The sequence below is a fragment of the Heterodontus francisci genome, chromosome 20, assembly GCF_036365525.1.
Source record: "Heterodontus francisci isolate sHetFra1 chromosome 20, sHetFra1.hap1, whole genome shotgun sequence".
In the NCBI taxonomy this organism is placed as follows: Eukaryota; Metazoa; Chordata; class Chondrichthyes; order Heterodontiformes; family Heterodontidae; genus Heterodontus; species Heterodontus francisci.
Genome location: NC_090390.1, coordinates 42,070,237 through 42,089,913, shown reverse-complemented (window position 1 = coordinate 42,089,913; position 19,677 = coordinate 42,070,237). Strand labels below are relative to the sequence as shown.

At 42.4% G+C, this 19,677-nt stretch overlaps 1 protein-coding gene across 6 annotated transcripts in view; it reads left to right on the top strand.

The window, feature by feature from the left end:
* LOC137380600 (adhesion G protein-coupled receptor A3) overlaps positions 1-19,677 on the top strand; it is a 582,693-nt gene that overhangs the window by 277,365 nt on the left and 285,651 nt on the right. For all 6 annotated transcript variants that reach the window (XM_068052667.1, XM_068052666.1, XM_068052668.1 and 3 more), the window contains one exon: positions 6,986-7,199. In XM_068052667.1, the coding sequence (XP_067908768.1) occupies positions 6,986-7,199 (214 nt within the window). The remainder of the gene's footprint in view (positions 1-6,985; positions 7,200-19,677) is intronic.

The window sequence follows — 19,677 nt, the reverse complement described above, 5'->3', positions numbered from 1 at the left end:
TTCTGTTTGTTTGTGTCCTGTGGCGGCTCTGGCTGTGTCTTTGGAGCAAGACTTCTTGCACAGGTGGGCCCAGTGTCCTTTTGCACCGCATGCCTTGCATAGGTCACAAAATGCAGGGCAAGTTCGCCGTGCATGGGACAGATCGCACTTACCACACAGCTTGCTTGCTCTTTTCGACCTGGTTACGGTGCCAATACAGTTGGTTGCACCTAGTGCTTGCAGGTGCTGTTGTCCAACTACAGTGGCTTTATACTTCCTACCATCTGCCAGCAGCGCATCAATGCTGTGACCTTTCATTTTCCCCAAGAGGTCTTTCTGAAAATGGATGTCGATACAATCACTAGCTCCAATATTCGGTCAGACAGCACAGTTTCTGAGAAGTCGCATTCATTGCCCTTAATAAGGCATCTACTAACAAACTGGTCTATTGATTCCTGTGGCTGTTGACTGTAGGACATCACTTCCAGGTGGTGAATTCTGAAATTCATTCCTAATCGGAGTTGACCTTTTAACAATTTCTGTATCTTTGTGGGATCTTTCTGGTCCTTGTCAGATAGTCCAGAGGTGTTGGTTCTGTGTAATCCCTCATTTCCAACTGCTATTATTTTTACAGCCTGTTTTTCTGGTTCTACAATTATTTGTTATGTGAAGAATAACTCCATTCTTTGTTTGAACAGCTGGAACTCGAATAGGATATCCAAGGTCTTCCAGTTCATGCTGGGTAATTTGGTATCCATATTTCTGCTGTTCGTTTATGTTAAAACTTGCTTTAAGACTTGTTCTATGACTCTGCACTGTTTCCCCTTTAAAATACTTCCTGTTATTTAGACTAGCTGCTTTGATTGACAGGTGCAGATGTTTTGCTAGTGCTATGTGTTTATCTTGCTTCCAGCACTTAATCCTGTTCTGTTTACACAGCTGTTCAATAGGCAGTTCAATGGTTTTTTTTTAAGTTTTTTTATGTTCTTCACACTCGAGTGGTTTTAATGTTTTTTTGACTGTGGCTTTGTAAATGGAAGCTCTTATTCATGCTCAAGTAGTTTAATTTTTTTTCTTAAACTTTGGCTGTGTGGATGAAGGCTCTGCAGTGATCTGGGTTTTCCCATGTTTTTTCTAATGGATGCCTCCTGTAATGGTGCCAACCTCGATCAGCTCGGGAAAGGAATTGGGTCTTTCCTTTTTGTTTTAGATGGAGCTTTTGGAGAAAAAAATTATCTTTTGAAGGACCTCAAAACTTTTTTTTTTAAAACAGTATCCCTCACCCATTGGCACAATTACTCACCTGATTTACTTGCAGCCTGTCATTCTGTGCTCTTCTACAGGTTGAGGTAAGTTTTTCTTTTTTCACTGTTTGAGCCAATATTTTTCTTGCGTTTTCTCTCCAGTGGCTGCAGGAAAGATCATTTTCAGAGCTGTTTTAACTGTGGTCTTCAATGCCAGACTTTGTCTTCTCACCACAGCTGCCACCATATAATGAGTTGTTTTTGTTGTCTGATGCAACATAAATGAGAGGCGTGGAGTCCAGTTTGTTGAAGATCTCGAACAGATTTATTAACAGCTAACAAGTATATACAGTACAGAGCTAATTATTTACAGCACCTTACTCTGCGTGTTACAGTTACAGAGTGACTCTGGTTTCGAGTCACATGACTACATCCTGGTACTTGGCTCATTAGCATACTAAGATCTAAAAGGAACATCACTCTTAAAGGCAATCATACAACATCCCTCTGCGGCACAAGCCACCCCCACTGCACTACATTCCACCCCACAACTGACCACCCCACCCCTTGCCTCAGTGGGGCCTGGCAGATTGTCCCCGGTGAGGCCACACACACTTACCTTCATTCCAAGGCCAGCATCCCTCTTGCTCTTCTGGTTGGCTGCCGTCCCAGCAGTGGCCACCGCTCCTGGTGACACTGCTGAGACTGAAGAGCTGCTGGCCCGCTGATTGGCCTGCAGCTCTTGGAGGCGGGACCTCTTGCCTCAGAGGGGTGGAAGTCCCGCCTGAGGCCAATTAAGGGCCTGGGCCATATAAAATCATAGCATGGCTTCCAGGCCCAGTGGAGGCGGGCTCACTCCTGACTTTTTGGTAAAAGTCTGGCCTTTGTGTGTCTCACTATCTTTTTATAGAGGCCATGCTTGCAAAAGCCTTTTCCAAGTAATGTTATTATTGCTGAAATAATAATTGAAAGTGTCAGAAAATTTAACATGAAGAAATCTAAACTACAATGCTGAAAAGTTGATTGCATGTAATTCACATGTGCACATTGGTAATTTGAAACCATGCATCCGGCTGTACTGTGACAAAATACAATTGTACTAGTCTAAAGTATCATGCCTGGAAACAGCAAAGTACAGATTAAAAAAAACATTTTGCAAATGTGTTATTGTAATGAAGCAGTTACTGGCTGCATGACAAGAGGGTCTGTTGATCGCAGAGTATTCTACAGCTTGCAGTATGTTGACAGGTTTCGGTTGGTACGTAAGTTTATCTTCAGCTGTGCTGTAAATAATTTTCGGCTTAGATTTTTTAATCAGTGCAATTCGGCAGGCAAGAGCTAGGAAATGACTCGTTGCAATATTATAGCTTCTCCCGAAGGCAGTAGTACATTGTGCCTTTTCCTGTGGAATTTCCTGCTGGAGGATAGTAATCTCATACAGAATATCCTCCTCAGAATGTGTGCGAACTTCATTAATGTATACAATTTTGTGCAAGTGAAGTCTCTGGCAATATTCCCTTCTCAGTGCCAGATATGCACAATAGCCTGCTCATATAACATGGTCTTTAAAGACCATAAAGTATTCTGTTAAAGGTTGCTTGCTACAATTGAGAGTGCTGCTGCCAACCTTGACAAAATGTATAGATCCTCTTCTCTTTTTGAGGCATATGAAAAGGCTGGACATAGGGAAATCAAGGAGGTTTGTGTGCACTGGAGGCGCATTCATTCCACATTCATTCTCATCCATTGACTTCTGCATGCAGGTCCAAACCCATTTGGAGGTTCTGTTGCCATGCAGAGGTTCACCTGGGAGGCAATGATGAAGCTGTGCTATCTGCTGTGAACTAACCTTTGAAAAACCTCAACTCCAGGAACTGTGAATAGTAGGGATGGTGACTAATGTCATCAGTGTCTATGCATCTGGCTCCTTCCAGACTTCCACAATCTGTAACAGTCAACGCACAAATGCATCAGGCATGTCACTGATGTTTTCTTCAGCAGGACAAACAACTTCATCAGTTTTTCTCACTATTCCCTGTGCACGCAACCATAGAATGAAAGAACACGGAAATGATTTTAGCTCAAAGGATTCTCCATGGTCCAGGAGATAGCTGAAGGCACCATGTGGCTCAGGCAACATATTGCTGCTCATCCTCTGGTATCACTGTATGCTGCTTCTGACCTTTGCACCCTGACTGATTCAATGCAACTTCATAGAATCATCAAATGACACAGAACAGTAGGAGGCCATTTGGTATATCATGCCTTAGCTGACTCTTTGGTAGATTATCCAATTAATCTGACTCCCCTGCCCTTGCCCCATAGCCCTGTAGTTTTTGTTTTCCCTTCGGGTATTTATTCCATTATCTTTTGAATGTTACTGTTGAATCAGCTCTCTCCATCTTTTCAGGCAATACATTCCAGATCACGACAACTCTCTCTGTGAAAAATCCCATTTGCTTTTTTAACAGCCTTCTCAACTTGTCCTGCCACCTTCAAAGATTCATGTACATACACCCCATGGTCTGTCTGCTCCTGGTTTAAAATTGTACCCTTTATTTTATATTGCCTCTCCTCATTCTTTCTACCAAAATGTATCACTTCACACTCCTCTGCATTAAATAGCATCTGCTATATGTCCACCCATTTCACCATCTTTCCTGAGTCCTCCTGACGTCTGTTATTATCCTCCTCATTATTTATTACATTTCTGAGTTTCGTAGCATGCAAAAATATACTATATATATATATATATATATATCTCTAGGTCCTGGTTTTAAATATATATCAAAAAGAGCAATGGTCCTAACACCGACCCCTGGGAGCACCACTGTATACTTCCCTCTCGTCTGCAAAAACTACCATTCACCACTACTGTCTGCTTTCTGCCCTTAGCTTTGTATCCACATGCTGCCACCATCCCTTTAATCCCATGGGCTTTAATTTTGCAAAAAATACTTCCTAAAACACTCTAACTGCATCCACCAGGTTGTATGTGTAATTGTGCTGGTGCTTGCAAATTTTGAAGAGACATGTACAATGATATCAGGGGCTGTTTTACCCTGAGCACCTAGCAATGCTGGTAGGCTACTAGAACACCACTTGGAAGAAGCACTGAGGGGAGCACAATGTACTCTGGAAGGGAGACTTCATTGCCCGTCACCAGGAGTGATTTGGTAGTCTGATTACTGACCAAACTGGCCGTGCGCTTAAGGACGCAGATGTGAAACTGGGCCTGCGGCAGGTGGTGAGGGAACCAACACGAGGGAAAAAACTACCAGACTTTGTCCACACCAATCTACCTGTCACAGGTGCATCTGTCCACCTCTCCTACCTATAATGTTGTGGACAGTGGCACATGTGATAGGTAGATTGGTGTGGACAAGTTCTAGTAGATTTTCCCCCTCTTGTTAATTCTCTCACCACCTGCTACAGGCCCAGTTTCACATACCTAAAAATGAAGTGCCAACCTGGTGAAGCTACAACACAGGACTACATGCACAGTAAATAGTGGAAGCAGCATGCAATAGACAAAGCTAAGCGATCTTGCAACCAACAGATCAGATCAAAGCTCTGCAGTCCTGCCACATCCAGTTGTGACTAGTGGTGGACAATTAAATAACTAGCAGGAGGAGGAGGCTGCATGAACATCCCCAATCTCAACGACTGGGAGCTCAGCACATGAGTGCACATGACAAGGCTGAAGCATTCGCAACCATCTTCAGCAAAAGTGCTAGGTGGATAATCCTTTTTTGTCTGTTGCTAAGGTCCCCACCTTTACAGATGCCAGTCTTCAGCCAAATCGATTCATTTCAGATGATATCAAGAAATGGCTGAGTATACTGCAAACAGCAAAGACTATGGGCGCTGACAACATCTTGGCTGTAGTGCTAAAGACTTAGGCTCCAATACTAGCTGTACCTCCAGCCAAGCTGTTCCAGTACAGATGTAACACTGGCATCTACCTGACAAAGTGAAAAATTGCCCTGGTACTTCCTATCTCCGAAAGCAGGACATTCGATCTAGCCAGTTATCACCTCATTACCTGCTCACAATCATCATCCAAGAGATGGAAATTGTCGTCAACAGTGCCATTAAAAGACACTTACTCAGAAAAATCCTGCTCATCTATGCTCAGTTTGGGTTCTGCCAGGACTATTCTGCTCCAGACTTCAGTATAGCTTTGGTCCAAACATGGACAAAAGAGCTGAATTTCAGAGGTGAGGTGAGAGTGACTGCCCTTGACTGAGTGTGGCACCAAGGAGCCCTAATAAAGTTGAAGTCAATGGGAATCAAGTGGAAACTCTGCACAGGCTGACAGCATACCTTGCACAGAGAAAGAAGTTTGTGGCTGTTGGAAGCCAGTCATCCCATTTCAGGACATGGCTGCATGAGTTCCTCAGAGTAGTGTCGTAGGCCTAACCATCTTCAGTTGCTTCATCAATGACCTTCCCTTCATCATAAGGTCAGAAGTCATGACTGCACAGTGTTCAGTTCAATTCGCAATTCCTCAAATAATGAAGTAGTCTGTGTCCGAATGCAGCAAGACCTGGGCAACCTTCAGGCTTGGGCTGATTAGTGGCAAGTTACATTCACGCCACACATGTGCCAGGCAATGGCCATCTCCAGCAAGAAAGAGTCTAATCATCTCCCTTTGACATTCAATGGCATTACTATCATCAAATTCCCCACCATCAGCATCCTGGGAGTCACCATTGACCAGAAACTGAACTGCACCCACCACATAAATACTGTTGCTATAAGAACAGGACGGGGGCTGGGAATTCTGTGACGAGTAACTCACCTCCTGACTCCCCAAAACCTTTCCACGATCTACAAGGCACAAGTCAGGAGTGTGATGGAATACTCTCCACTTGCCTGGATGTGTGCAACTTCAACAATACTCAAGAAGTTCAATATCATCCAGGACAAAGCAGCCCGATTGATTGGCACCCCATCTACAAACTTAAACATTCACTCCATTCAGCACCAGTGCACAGTGGCAGCAGTGTTTACCATCTACAAGATGCACTGCTGCAACTCTCCAAGGTTACTTCGGCAGCACCTTCCAAATCCGCGACCTCTCCCACTTAGAAGAAGAAGGGCAGCAGGTGCATGGGAACACCACCACCTGCAAGTTCCTTCCAAGTAACACAGCATCCTGACTTGGAACTATATCGCCGTTCCTTCATCACTGCTGGGTCAAAATCCTGGAACACCCTCTCTAGCAGCACTGTGGGGGACCTACATCCCAAGGACTGCAGCGGTTCACGAAGGCAGCTCACCACCCACTTCTCAAGGGCAATTAGGAATGAGGAATAAATGCTGCCCTCGCCAGCAACATCTAACATCCCATGCAATAATAAATTTTACAGAGCAAAACAGTAATTGATGAGATTAAACAAGAATTTTTAGCGTATCTGATGAGAAAATGTATATGATATAAGGCGCTGTTGCTTAAGCAATGATCAAAAGGTTTTGTGATTGGGAGATAGCAGCACAGGAAATATGATAAGTATGCATAGAAAAACTCAATCCAATTGGAATTAGGAAATGACATACTTAACATACTGTAACTTAGTTTAGGACTAACAATTGTGAAATAATTCCTATGAATATTATGAAGAAACATTAATATAAGGAAGTATACAATGATTTCGACAGAAATTAATATTTTTTGTGCTGATATTGTTTATCTGAAACCTATTTTGTTCTTATGAAAAAGTTTGTCAATGTGTTTATTTACAATTGTTAATTTTCAGATGGTCCTCTGGAGCTTCCTTTGTTTCAGATGATTCCATCTCGCCGACAAATAGTATTCGATGGTGATCGTTTGCCTTTTCTGTGCACTGCAACATATGTGGATAAAACAACACAAATCCAATGGCGCCATGTTGGGAAAATAATGGTGACGGATGAAGATAATGAAATATTTGTAGAACCAGTTATCATTCATGACTGTTGTTTAATATCCAGGTATGAACTTCCTTTTCACTTGCTGTGGAAGTTTAATTCAAATGTTTGTTATTTAATCATTCTAGCTTGCTGGTTTCTTTTTTTGTTATATTGTAGCTCAGAATATATATTTTTCACAGCAGATAAACTCTAGATCGCTCTGCATTGTTGTATACTACCAATGATATGTTGCAGAGTGTCTAGCACTGGCATGGAATATATATTAATGGCTGCAGTCGAAGGAATATTACACAACATTGCATTGTCCTCAGTAGTGAGTGCCACCTTCTGGAGTGAAAAATAATTACAGATACTTTCAGCTTTTTAGCATCATTTGGTGCACTCTGGCCGGAAGTTTACGCCTCCCATGGGAACGGACTGGAGGCGGGGGAGTGGGTGCATAAAGTTGAGTGGGAGGCGGTGAATGTCGTTCCCGTTGCCTTCCCGCCCCGCACCAGGCCATTTAAGGCCCTTAAGTGGCCAATTAACGGCCACTTAAGGACCTTCTCCCGCCGCTGCTGGTATATTACCAGTGGTGGGTGGGCGGCTCAAGACCTCAGGAGACCACTCAGTAAAACCTGGCGGCTTTCTTGCGGGCTGGGGAGGCTCCTGCTGATCGGGCACCCTGTGCCCCATGGAGGACCCCCCACCATGGCACAAGTCACCCTCATTACACTCCATTCTCCTACCCCCCAACTGTTTGTCCCCGGCGAGGCCCCACACATTTACCGTCATCCCAGGCCGACATCTCTCTCGCTCCTCTCCCTGGCTGCAGTCCCAGCAATGACCACCACTCCCTGTGGCGCTGCTGGGACTGAGAGCTATCAGCCTGCTGATTGGCTGGCAGCTCTTGGAGGCGGGACTTCCTGCCTCAGAAGGGTGGAAGTCTCGCCCAAGGCCAATTCAGGACCTGGGCCACGTAAAATCATTGCGTGGCTCCCAGGCCCGGCAGAGGTGGGCTCGCCACCGACTTTTTTGGCCAGTGGGCGAGGCCTCCAGCCCAATGTAAAATTCCGGCTTCTGTATTGCATATTAGGTTAGCCAAAGAATTTAGGACCCAAATTTCAATATCATGAGTAACTTGCAAAGATGATACAAATGAGCTTTTCAAATGATTTTTTGTAACTCTTGTTTGTTTTAATATTAAGTTTGAAGACTTATTCATTGGCACAAAGCAAAAAATGAATACCTGATAAATTTATGCAACAAGCACCAATCTATAGGATGGCCATCATGATCCAAGCCAGGTGTATTGTGCTAATATGCTAATTCTGTTACAAGTGTTTGCTACATCTGGCATTACAAGTGATCAAGAATTAGTTATTAATGCTTTGGACATTGAATGATGCAGATATCCAAATTCCCAAGCCAAATTCACTCTTACCACTTAGCTGGATTATTTAATGCTTTATATGGAAAGCTTAGTTTTGTAGTTTTAAAATTAAATAGCACAGTAATGATGGCCTGAATCTACCAGAATGTCAGGAAAATCCTGGAATCTATTATTAAAGAAGTTTTAAATGCACTTGGAAAATCATAGTATGATCAGTCAAAGTCAAAATAGTTTTACGAAAGGGAAATTGTATTTGACAAATTTATTTGAGTTTTTGAGGATGTAACTAGGAGAGTAGATAAAGGGGAACCAGTAGATGTAGTATACTTTGATTTCCAAAAGGCATTTTATAAGGTGCCACACAAATGGCGTATCGATTTGGGGGTAATATATTAGAGCATGGATAAAGGATTGGTTAACGAACAGGAAGCAGAGAGTAGGGATATTTTCAAGTTGGCAGGCTGTAACTAGTGCTGCAAGGATCAGTGCTGGGTCCTCAGCTATTTACAATCAATAGCAATGACTTAGACAAAGAGACTGAGAATAATGTATCTAAGTTTGCTGACAATAGAAAGCTAAGTGGGAATATAAGCTGTGAGGCTGCAAAGAGATATAGACAGGTTAAGTGAATGGGCAGATAGAATATAATGCGGGAAGTGTGAGGATATTCACTTTGGTAGTAAGAACAGAAAAGCAGAATATTTGTTAAAAGGCGTGAAACTTCTACATGTTGATGTTCAGAGAGACTTGGGTGTACTCATACAAGCACCGCAGAAAGTTAACATGTAGGTACAGCAAACAATTAGGAAGGCAAATGGAATGTTGGTCTTTAATGCAAGGGGATTGGAGTACAAGAATCAGGAAGGCTTGCTACAATTGTACAGGGCTTTGGTGAGACCACACCTGAAGTACTGTGTGCAGTTTGGGTCTTCATATTTGAGGAAGGATATATTTGCATTAGAGGTGGTACAGCGAAGGTTCAATAGATTAGTTCCTGGAATGAGAGGGCTGTCCTATGATGAGAGGCTGACTAAATTGGGACTATTTGCTCTGGAGTTTAGAAGAATGAGAGGTGATCTCATTGAAACATTCAGGATTCTGAAGGAGCTGGACAGGGTGGACACTGAGATGTTGTTTCCCCTGGCTGAGGAATCTAGAGCACAGGGGCCACAGTCTCAAGATAAGGCGTCAATCATTTAGGACTGAGATGAAGAGAAACTTCTTCACTCATAGAGTTGTGAATCTTTGGAATTCTCTACTTAGAGGGTTGTGGATGCTGCAGCGTTGAGTATATTTACAGCTGAGAAAGATCTTTGGTCTCTCAGGGAAACAAGGGATATGGGAAACGGGCAGGAAAGTGGGGTTGAGGCAGAAGATCTACCATGATCATATTGAAAGGCATATTGAGGGGCCATATAGTCTACTGCTGCTTCTATTTCTTATTTTCTTTTGTCTCTTCCTGAGACCAAATTTTCAAGTGTGTACTTGGTTATTTGGAGAGGAAATGATATTGTCAACTATAAAGGTGGCAGCACATCAAATTATCCAAGACTTTGTACCAAAGAAAAATTTCTAAAAGACAGCAAATTAAATTGAAATCAAGCACTTGCCAGTCCTCTGATCTTTAAAAAAAATTCCATGTTTCAAATGACAATCATAGTGGAAGTGCTAGATATAAATTTCCCAATCTCTCTCCTTGAATTACTATGAGTTTATTATTTTATGAGTAATGGCATCTCCTAGTGAAGTATTTCAGGTGGGCATTTGTGCTCTTGGCTCCAACTTAATGTCAGCAATAGCAACAGTATAGTTTGTTTGAAATAACCTTGCTTTAATTCACAGTTGGAGTGGGAAATTAGTGATAATTCATGCTTTTTATGAAATGTTTGAGCTGCCCAGAGTATCAAACAGGAGAAAAGAGCAGTTTAGCATGGATACCTCTTTGGCACCACAGTAATTGTAGGCTGTAGCCCTGCTGCTAATCGACACTTTAACCCACCACTCATGCATGCAGGGAGTTTTAACACAGTCAGTGTCAGACTGGTTGATAAAACTAATTTTTTTCCCGGCAAGAAGGACACTGTCTGGATCAGCATGGAGCAGTATTTCTGCCAGGCTTTGTGAAATTCAGTAGTCTAATTCTTCCCTCTTACAGTAGCTGAGCTATATCATGTACAAATGGCCATATTGGGTTAAGGTAAATGGGGGGAAAATTAGGTAATATAAATTTATGGAGAAAGGTATGAAGCATGCAGTGTTTTAAAATGATAAATGCAATAAAATGCATAGCGAACATATGTGGGTCTAGAACTATTATAAATGTTTTATGAGTATCTCCAACAAAACCTCAGATGTGCATTTTACTCATTGACAGCTGCCTGATAGATTCAAAGCTTCTGCTATTAATTTTTCCCAGCTATTTATAGTACTGTCATAATTCTGTCTTACCTTAAAAGTGAATGCTTGCATGCTTGCAAATTTTTATAACGAATTCAAGCAAAAATCTTGGCAGTGAGCTACAAAAAGTGCGCGGCACACACGCGAGATGTACACTGCGGAACCGCCGTGATATTTCGCATGGCGGCTCATTAGTATGGAGGGGGCGGACCACCCACCCCCAATGACGTGGGTGGGGCTGGCGCACCAACCCCGGCAACAGCATTCGGCGCCACTGCACAGGCATTGGTGCCATTTTTAAAAGGCTTCAAGCCCTTCAGGGCCATTTAAATGTTTAAAGGGATGGGTCTATCAAAAGATTGAAATAAAATTTTATTAACATTTCCAATCCCCTCTCCCACTCCCACCCCAAAGAATAATCCGTTTATTATTTGTCCTATCCCCCCAAAGGAAGTAAGTTTTTGAACATGACCTTTCCCCCTGAACTTTCTTTCCTTTAACCTTCTACTCCTTCTCGCCATTCCCTTAACCAATTGCATTCGTTTTTGCTGCTCCACCCATCCCCACCCTGAAAAATTCACTCCTCCCCTTTCCCCACCAGTGTCACACCTCAGATCTCCAAATGGAGATCCGAAGGCATGGGAGTTCCAGCCACCAGCTGGAATATCGGCATTGGACAGCTGTCGGGACAAGGTAAGTGTTTATGCATTGTTTTACCTTTATTTAAATATTTAAATGAAAGCTCCGCTGCCAGTGGCAGGGGTTTGCGGGGGGTGGGGGGTGCCCCAAGGTCTGGCCGTCACCAGTAAAATGGGGTGGGACCTTCTTGGCATCGAGGCCCACGGCGGGCCTCTCCCAGAAGAATTTTCCCGGCCTCCCCCCAGCCCCCGCCAAAGGCCCCGACATCGGGGGGGTTTATAAAATTCAGCCCATATGTAGCTTGTAGGTGTGCACAGATACTGGCATTTCAAAGCTGATGTCTTCGGCCTTTTTAAATTTAATTTTGTAGAATTTAAAGTTAAGCTGTAGCAAAGCATTGTGACTCAAAGGCTCATCCTTGTGGGACAGTGAAGCTTTGAGGTTTTAGACATTTTAGATCAAAAATTGCATTTTAGAATCATGAATTGAGGTTATAGAGGGTAAACGGTGTATCACGTGATTGACAGATGTAGGGTGGGAGGTTTGGGCATCAGTACCAAGGCAAATAGAACTGGATTGAATGGAGCTTTAAAGCTGTGACTAAGCTGCAAGGTCAGTGAAACATTAAATATTGCAGGCTTGAGGTAGTCAGGGTTTGCTTCAGTGTTGATTTGTTTTTTTTGATTCTAAGTTTTTAAAAAAGCAAATATTTTGTATGTTTACTATCACAGTCAAATTACAAACTGTTAGTTAATTGCCAGAAATAATTTTGTCCAAACCTCGAAGTTTTTATTGAAACAAACCGGCAGCTGTTTGTCATTGTTTGTGTAGCTTTGCTTGAGAGGTGTATCAACCGTGCGATTTGTGAATTAATTTGTCCTTCACAGTTAGTGTTATCATCTTCATCTCACACAGCATGTTGTTGCTTCAGGAGACTTTCCATTAATATTTACCGAGGAAGGCTTTACAAAATCTACACTCTATTTAAAGGAACATTGTTGGCATGCTTGAACACGGCAGTGTAGAAAATAAAGTGATGGATAACACAATGTTGTGTTTGCTTTTATCAAAATTAAAGAGTCCAGCTCAAAACTTGATGCTGCAATGGGTATAGCATCTGCTATAGTGAGAATTTTCAGTGGCCAGTTTGGTGGCATAGCAATGGCGCATGCTTATAACATACTGCTTCAACAACATACCTTAAGTAAATACTCTTCAATAGTGCCCCTTATACGTGCAGAATTTCAGAACAATTGAGAACTTGTGCATGTTGTATAAATGTCAAGGTCACATTCCAAGGCAATTAATTAGAGTGAGCAAGTCAGTTTTTCCTGTGACCTTTACTTTAGCTCTTATGGTATTTAAACATAGAATAATGTGATTCTGTTTTAAACATCTGCATCCTAGACTACTTCTAGCAAAGGCACAAAATCTCTTACTCTCCCCTCATCCCACCAAATAAATACACGTTGCAGACAATACCAGAAGCGATCCACATCAGGTAACAGATGTGTGGCTGAAAAGCAGCACAGTATGGCTGTCAATGTATTATTAAAACACAGTTGCTGTCTGTTTCCTGCTATGAATTTGTTGAACTAATGCAACAAAATAAACTGATATGATCTCATTACAAAATGAATAAATAAAGCAATTATTGTGCAGGAAAAGGGTTAGCATACAGATTCATTTGAATGTCTGAGCTACAGTAGTTAAAAGCTACAAAGCATAAATGCCATCTGCCTGTGCTTTTTGGTTTCTGCTTTGTGCTTGTTGATAATCTGAGAGTAAGATCCCACTTTTCCCGGTTTAAATTACAAGTAACTGTGTGAGCAGAAATATATTTTGTGCAATCAATATTTAGAAAGTCTATTCACACGAGAAGAAACAAATATCCACAATGAATTATCTTTAATAGTGCTAAAACACTTTGCTAGCTCAGTGAAGAGTGACATGTTTACTTGGTAGATGATTTCATCATTTGACAGTCAGTTTGCTTTTTATTTGTATTCATTTATGACGCAGTGGATTCTCCAGTTTGTGTTGAATTCTATCAAATATCTTGTTCATATCAATATATATTTTATATAAAATGCCAAGTAATGTTCTTATTGTAGACACAAAACAATAATTTTATAGATTCATCCTTCTGATGTGAAGCCTCTCCTACCAGTAGTGTATGTGAGAAATTTGGACATGAAACCAAAAGGTCTGAAAATCATGGGAATATTGACATTTCCAATATGTGCTGCTGGAGGATAAAGCTTGTTGCTGAAAGTGCAAATGTTGATCATATGAAGATTCATAGCTTGATGGGCTGTCCCATCACTGTACTAACCTGTCACTGAAACAAAGCCATTCACCTGCGATCTTCATGAAGCAATTTTGTGACTTTTATCTATCAAAAATGGAAATTCAAACATCGACCCACTGGTGCAAGAGCAGGAAACTCTAGGATCTGAGAAGAGCAGGCTACTTAAGGGTGATTTTCTATTTTTAATCTGACATTTTAATTAATATGCTTGATTTAGCTCATTTCACACTAACTCTGCCTGTCTCCCCATTTTCATTTTCGACTTGGAAACTAATGATATAATTCTAGAAACTATTGACTCTACAGAACACTGGGACTTCCATTTGGGATGCACGGATCTTGGAATGACAGAGTCCCGTTACCAGACTTTGGCAACAGCTGCTGCTTCCCAACAAGAGAAACAACTGCCTGTGTGGAGTTTGCAAGTTCTCCCTGTGTCTGCGTGGGTTTCCTCCGGGTGCTCCGGTTTCCTCCCACAGCCAAAAGACTTGCAGGTTGATAGGTAAATTGGCCATTATAAATTGCCCCTAGTATAGGTAGGTGGTAGGGGAATATAAGGACGGGTGAGGATGTGGTAGAAATATGGGATTTGTGTAGGATTAGTATAAATGGGTGGTTAATGGTCGGCACAGACTCGGTGGGCCGAAGGGCCTGTTTCAGTGCTGTATATCTAAATCCAAATCAAAAAAATCTAAAGTTCTAAAATAAAAGCAATAAAAATTTTAAAAATTATCATATGCCCTTAAAGTTCATTTGTTTATTTTGGCAAGACCAAATAACACTTGTTTTCCTTCCTATGTTTTCCAGGGTTTACAAAATTGTTTATAACTGTTAAGAATTAACAGTTATTCAGTAAGATTAGATTGTTTCTTAAAGGCAAGATCAGTCTTAAGATTTCTTCATTTAAGGAAGGCCTTTTAGGCAATTAAATTCTATTAAGTACTATATTATTGAGGGGCATTTATGTTTGTGTTTCTATAGATGGTAAATTAGTTTACCGGGTATGTTTCTATTTCCTTTGGAGCAGCATATTCCTCACCTACCATTGTCTTGGCATCAGCTGTACATATTCATAACTCAGACCAGTTCCTCTGACAGCTATACCCCTTCCTGGCAGGGTGCCCCTTGCTTGGAACAGAACATCCTCACAAAAGACACAAGAGCAGCAAGAACTTTAGCTGTCCCAACATAGGGAATAACAAGTGGTAGATGATGGAGCAACAGCAGAAAATCCTGCAGTAGAGAAGCTTTACAGCCTTGCTATTGCTCACTGGACATTAGGCACTGCTGAAGCAGTTTGGGAAACTTTGTCATACCTTCTACTGATGTTCTGTTATATATCTCATCCCATGGAATCTATAGATCAGAGGTTCATGAAAACTAACAGGTGCAAGAAAGAGCTCTATAACCCCATGACGTCTCAAGGCATCAGGTCAAACATGAACAAGGAAACCTCCTGCTGATTACCACCTACCACCCTCCCTGAGCTGATGAATCACTACTCCTCCATGCACTTAAACAAATCGGCTGTACACTACAAAAATATATTAGAGAGTACATTGATAGCAAGGCCACAGGATGTACTCTGCATGGAGGACTTGAATGTCCATCACTAAAAGTGCCTTGGGAGCATCCTTACTGACTGAGCTAGCCAAGTCCTGAAGTTGCTTAGCTGCCAGACTAGCACTGCAGCAGGTGGTGAGAGAACCAACATGAGGATAAAACCTATTTGACCTCGTCCACACCAATCTAGCTGCATCTTTCCATGACAGTATTGATACAAGTCATGGAGAGACCACATCCAACCAACCCAGATCAAAACTCTGCAGTTCTACCACATCCAGTTGTGAATGGTGGTGGACATTTAAACAATGAGTGGGAAGAGCAGGGTCCATGAGCATCCCCATCTTCAGTGATGGGGAGCCCAGCAAGTCAGTACGGATGATAAGGCTGAAACGTTTGCAACCACTTCAGCCAGAAGTACCGAGTGGCTGATCCATCTCGGCCTCCTCCTGAGGTCTTCATCACAAATGCCAGTCTTCAGCCAATTCAATTCACTCCACATGAATGGCTGAGCACACTGGACACAGTAAAGGCTATGGGCACTGACAATATCCCAGCCGTAATGCTGAAAATCTGTGCTTCAGAACTATCCACACCTCTAGCCAAGCTCTTCCAGAACAGCTACGATACTGGCATCTACCTGACAGAGGAAAGTTGCCCATGTAGGTCCTGTCCACAACAAGGACAAATACAATCCAACCGATTACCATCCTGTCAGTCTTAATCATCAGCAAAGTGATGGAAGGTGTTGCCAACCGTGCAATCGAGCAGTTACCAGTAACCTGCTCACCAATGCTCATTTTGGGTTCTGCCAGGACCAGTCAGCTCCAGACCTTATTAAATATGGACAAGAGGGCTGAATTCTAGAGGTGAGATGAGAATGATAGCTCTTGACATCAAGGAAGCATTTGACCAAGTGTGGCATCAAGTAGCCCTAGTAAAATTGAAGTCAATGAGAATCAGGGGGAAAACCCTCCTTTGGCTGGAGACATACCTAGCATAAAGGAAGGTTGTGGTTGTTGGAGACCAACTAGGACATTGTTGCAGGAGTTCCTCAGGGTTGTGTCTTAGGCCCAACCTTCTTCAGCTGCTTCATCAATGACCTTCATTCCATCATAAGGTCAGTAGAGGGGATGTTCGCTGATTGCACAGTGTTCAGTGTCCGTGAACACATGTAGTACGACCTGGACAACATTCAAGTTTGGGCTGATGAGTGGCAAGTAACATTCATGCCACACAAGTGCCAGGCAATGATCATCTCCAACAAAAGAGTCTAAATATAATAAAAACAAAAAATGCTGGAAATACTCAGCAGGTCTGGCAGCATCTGTGGAGAGAGAAGCAAAGTTAACGTTTCAGGTCTGTGAGCTTTCATCAGAACTGACAAAGGTTAGAAATGTAATAGGTTTTAAGCAAATAAAGTGAGGGTGGGGCAAGAGGTAACAAAAGGGAAGGTGTTGATAGGACAGAGAGTCACAGAGAATAACTGACAAGAAGGTCATGGAGCAAAGGCAAAGGGTGTGTTAATGGTATGCTGAAAGTCAAAGCGTTAGTGCAGAGAGGGTGTTAATGGACAGAAAAATGAAGAGCCCTGGCCAAAAGCACAAACATGAAAAAAAAAGTGGGCAGGCACATGGTAAAAAAAAACTACCAACTTTTATTATTCTCTGTGACCCTCTGTCCTAGCAACACCTTCCCTTTTGTTATTGCCCCACCCCGTTGGGGGGACGGGACCTGGATTAACATATGGTAATTAATTAAATGCATACATTTAAATACACTTACCTGCGATCTAACGGTCGGGCCGCGATCTGTTGAGCAGCAGCCAGCATTCCTGCACTTTCACTTGCCCCTCTGGGGAAAGCAGGTGCCGCAGTGGTGGGGGAGGCGGGGGGATGTGAGATGTTTAGTGTGGGGGCAGGGTTACTATCCACACTTCACACAGACTTTTATTTTTCACTTCAAATCAAATCAAACTCAAAGGGCTGAATTTTATTAGTGTGCCGCAAGTCGCGGTGGTGCACTTTGAACATGGCGGACTACCGACACGGAAGCGCCGCCGCTGAGGCCCCACAATATTTCGCGCTGGCGTTCATTTAAATGGAGGGGTCAGAGCGGGCGACCCAATGACGTAGAGGGGGCGGCCGCAGCATCCCCGGCAATGGCGTCCGGAGCCACTGTGCTGGCGCCATTCTTAAAGGTCTTCAAGCCCTTAGAAGCAATTTAAATGTTTATAGGGACAGACTCATTCAAAAATTGAAATAAAAATCTGCTTACACCTGCAATCCCTTCTCCCACCCACACCCCCGCCAATGAATAAACAGTTAATTTCTTGCCCTTACTGCCCCAAAAAAGTGAGTTCTCACTTCCCCCAGAACTTTATTCCCTTTGACCCTAAACCCCTTCCCACCATCCCCGCAACCAATCAGAATGGTTTTCACTGCTTCCGCACCCCTCCAGCCCTGATGATATCAGTCCTTCCCCCTCCTCACCAGTGTCTCGCCTCAGAGCTCCATATGGAGCTCCGAAGGCGCGCGATTTGGGGCCGACACCCATAATATTGCCGTGGAACGGCCGCCTGGTCCATTTAAGTTCATTAACATTTATTTGCATGAATTTTAGTAGGGAAATTAAGGTCCCGCCGCTTGATGGCGGGGGCCGCACTGAGACCTCACCGGCGCTGGTAATATGTCAGCATCATGGGTCGTGGCAGTCCTCACCCTCAAACATTTTACAGGCCCCCCCCGCCATGACCCACAATATTGAGGGGCTGGTAAAATCCAGCCCAAAGCATCAATTTATGTAGTCAGTGTATACTGAGACACAAGATTAAATTCTCTAATCTCATAGCCCCAGTGAAGAATTGAGGTTAAATGGAACATGGGTTAGAGAATTGGCCTTTTGGTGTTACAGCCATATTATGATGCACTGCTACCCTTTGGAACTGTGGGATCCGTGAACTTACTCTGCAATACTATAATCCAGTGATGGTGGCATAGTGGTAACGTCAGTGAATTAGTAATTGAGGGACCCAGGCTAATGCCCTGGGGACAGGAGTTCAAATCCCAGTGCAAGTGGTGGAATTTAAATTTAATTACTTAATTAAAAAAAACCTGGAATTGAAAGCTAGTCTCAATAATGGTGCCATGAAACTGTCATTGATTGTTGTAAAAACCCATCTGGTTCACTAATGTCCTTTAGGGAAGGAAATCTTCTGTCCTTTCCTTATATGGCCTACATGTGACGCCAGACCCACAGCTATGAGATTGACTCTGCCCTCTGAAATGGCCTAGCAAGCCACTCAGTTGTCAAGGGCAATTAGGGATGGGCAACAAATGCTGGCCTTGCCAGCAATGCCCACATACCGTGAAAGAATAAAAAAAAGCTATTTGAAATAGTTTAGAGGAATACTGTGGAGAGATTTTTCATTCAGTTCCACACTTTTTCTAGCCTGAAGTTTTTTTAAAAATGGTGCTTATACAAATTTGGTGGTGGCCATAGATTTCAATAAAACAGCAACAGGAATAGAGAAAACAGCAACTGGTGTGGTTTTCGGAAAAGTTAATTTAGTTTTGAGAATCCATTCTGTTGAGGGACCCAATCAGCATCTACAATATAAATGATCTATATTGCTAAATGGAAGTTGGGTTTAGGAATAGGGCATTACTAAGTTTTTTTTTTCATGTTATAAACGAGGTATGATGCTCTAACCTCAATATGTAACTGTATTGGGTGAGAGGCTGGCCAACAAGAGAAAACTGTAGTAGCATAACTCTTACTCTAACTACTATAAGTATTGGCAATACTTTGGAGGACAACAACATCAATATGCATTTAGAAGTATTTTACAATGGGGAGGGATGACATGAATGGGGAGAAGAGGGGGAAGAATCAGCTGCAGGAAACCAAAGGTGCAGATGAAGGGATAGCAAGGCAAAGTAATTTGAAGAAAAATGAAGGATCATTTCAAATACATTTCAATTTGGATTGTGTTGCTGTCCTGGCAATAGAATTTCCTTACAGTCAGCTGTAGGTTATTTCTGGCTAAACTTACAGGAATTACTTCAGAAGTAAATTGTATAACAATAAACTGGAAACACAAAACTAGATTCTTTCCCAAAAGCACACCAGTTGGAATCCAATAAAACAGTAAAATTACAAAAGTAGTTTAATGATGGAGAAACCTCATATCAATATTCAAATCTCAAGGTGCCTGTCACATTTATAAACTGCCTGCAGTTTGTTTGATCAGAATC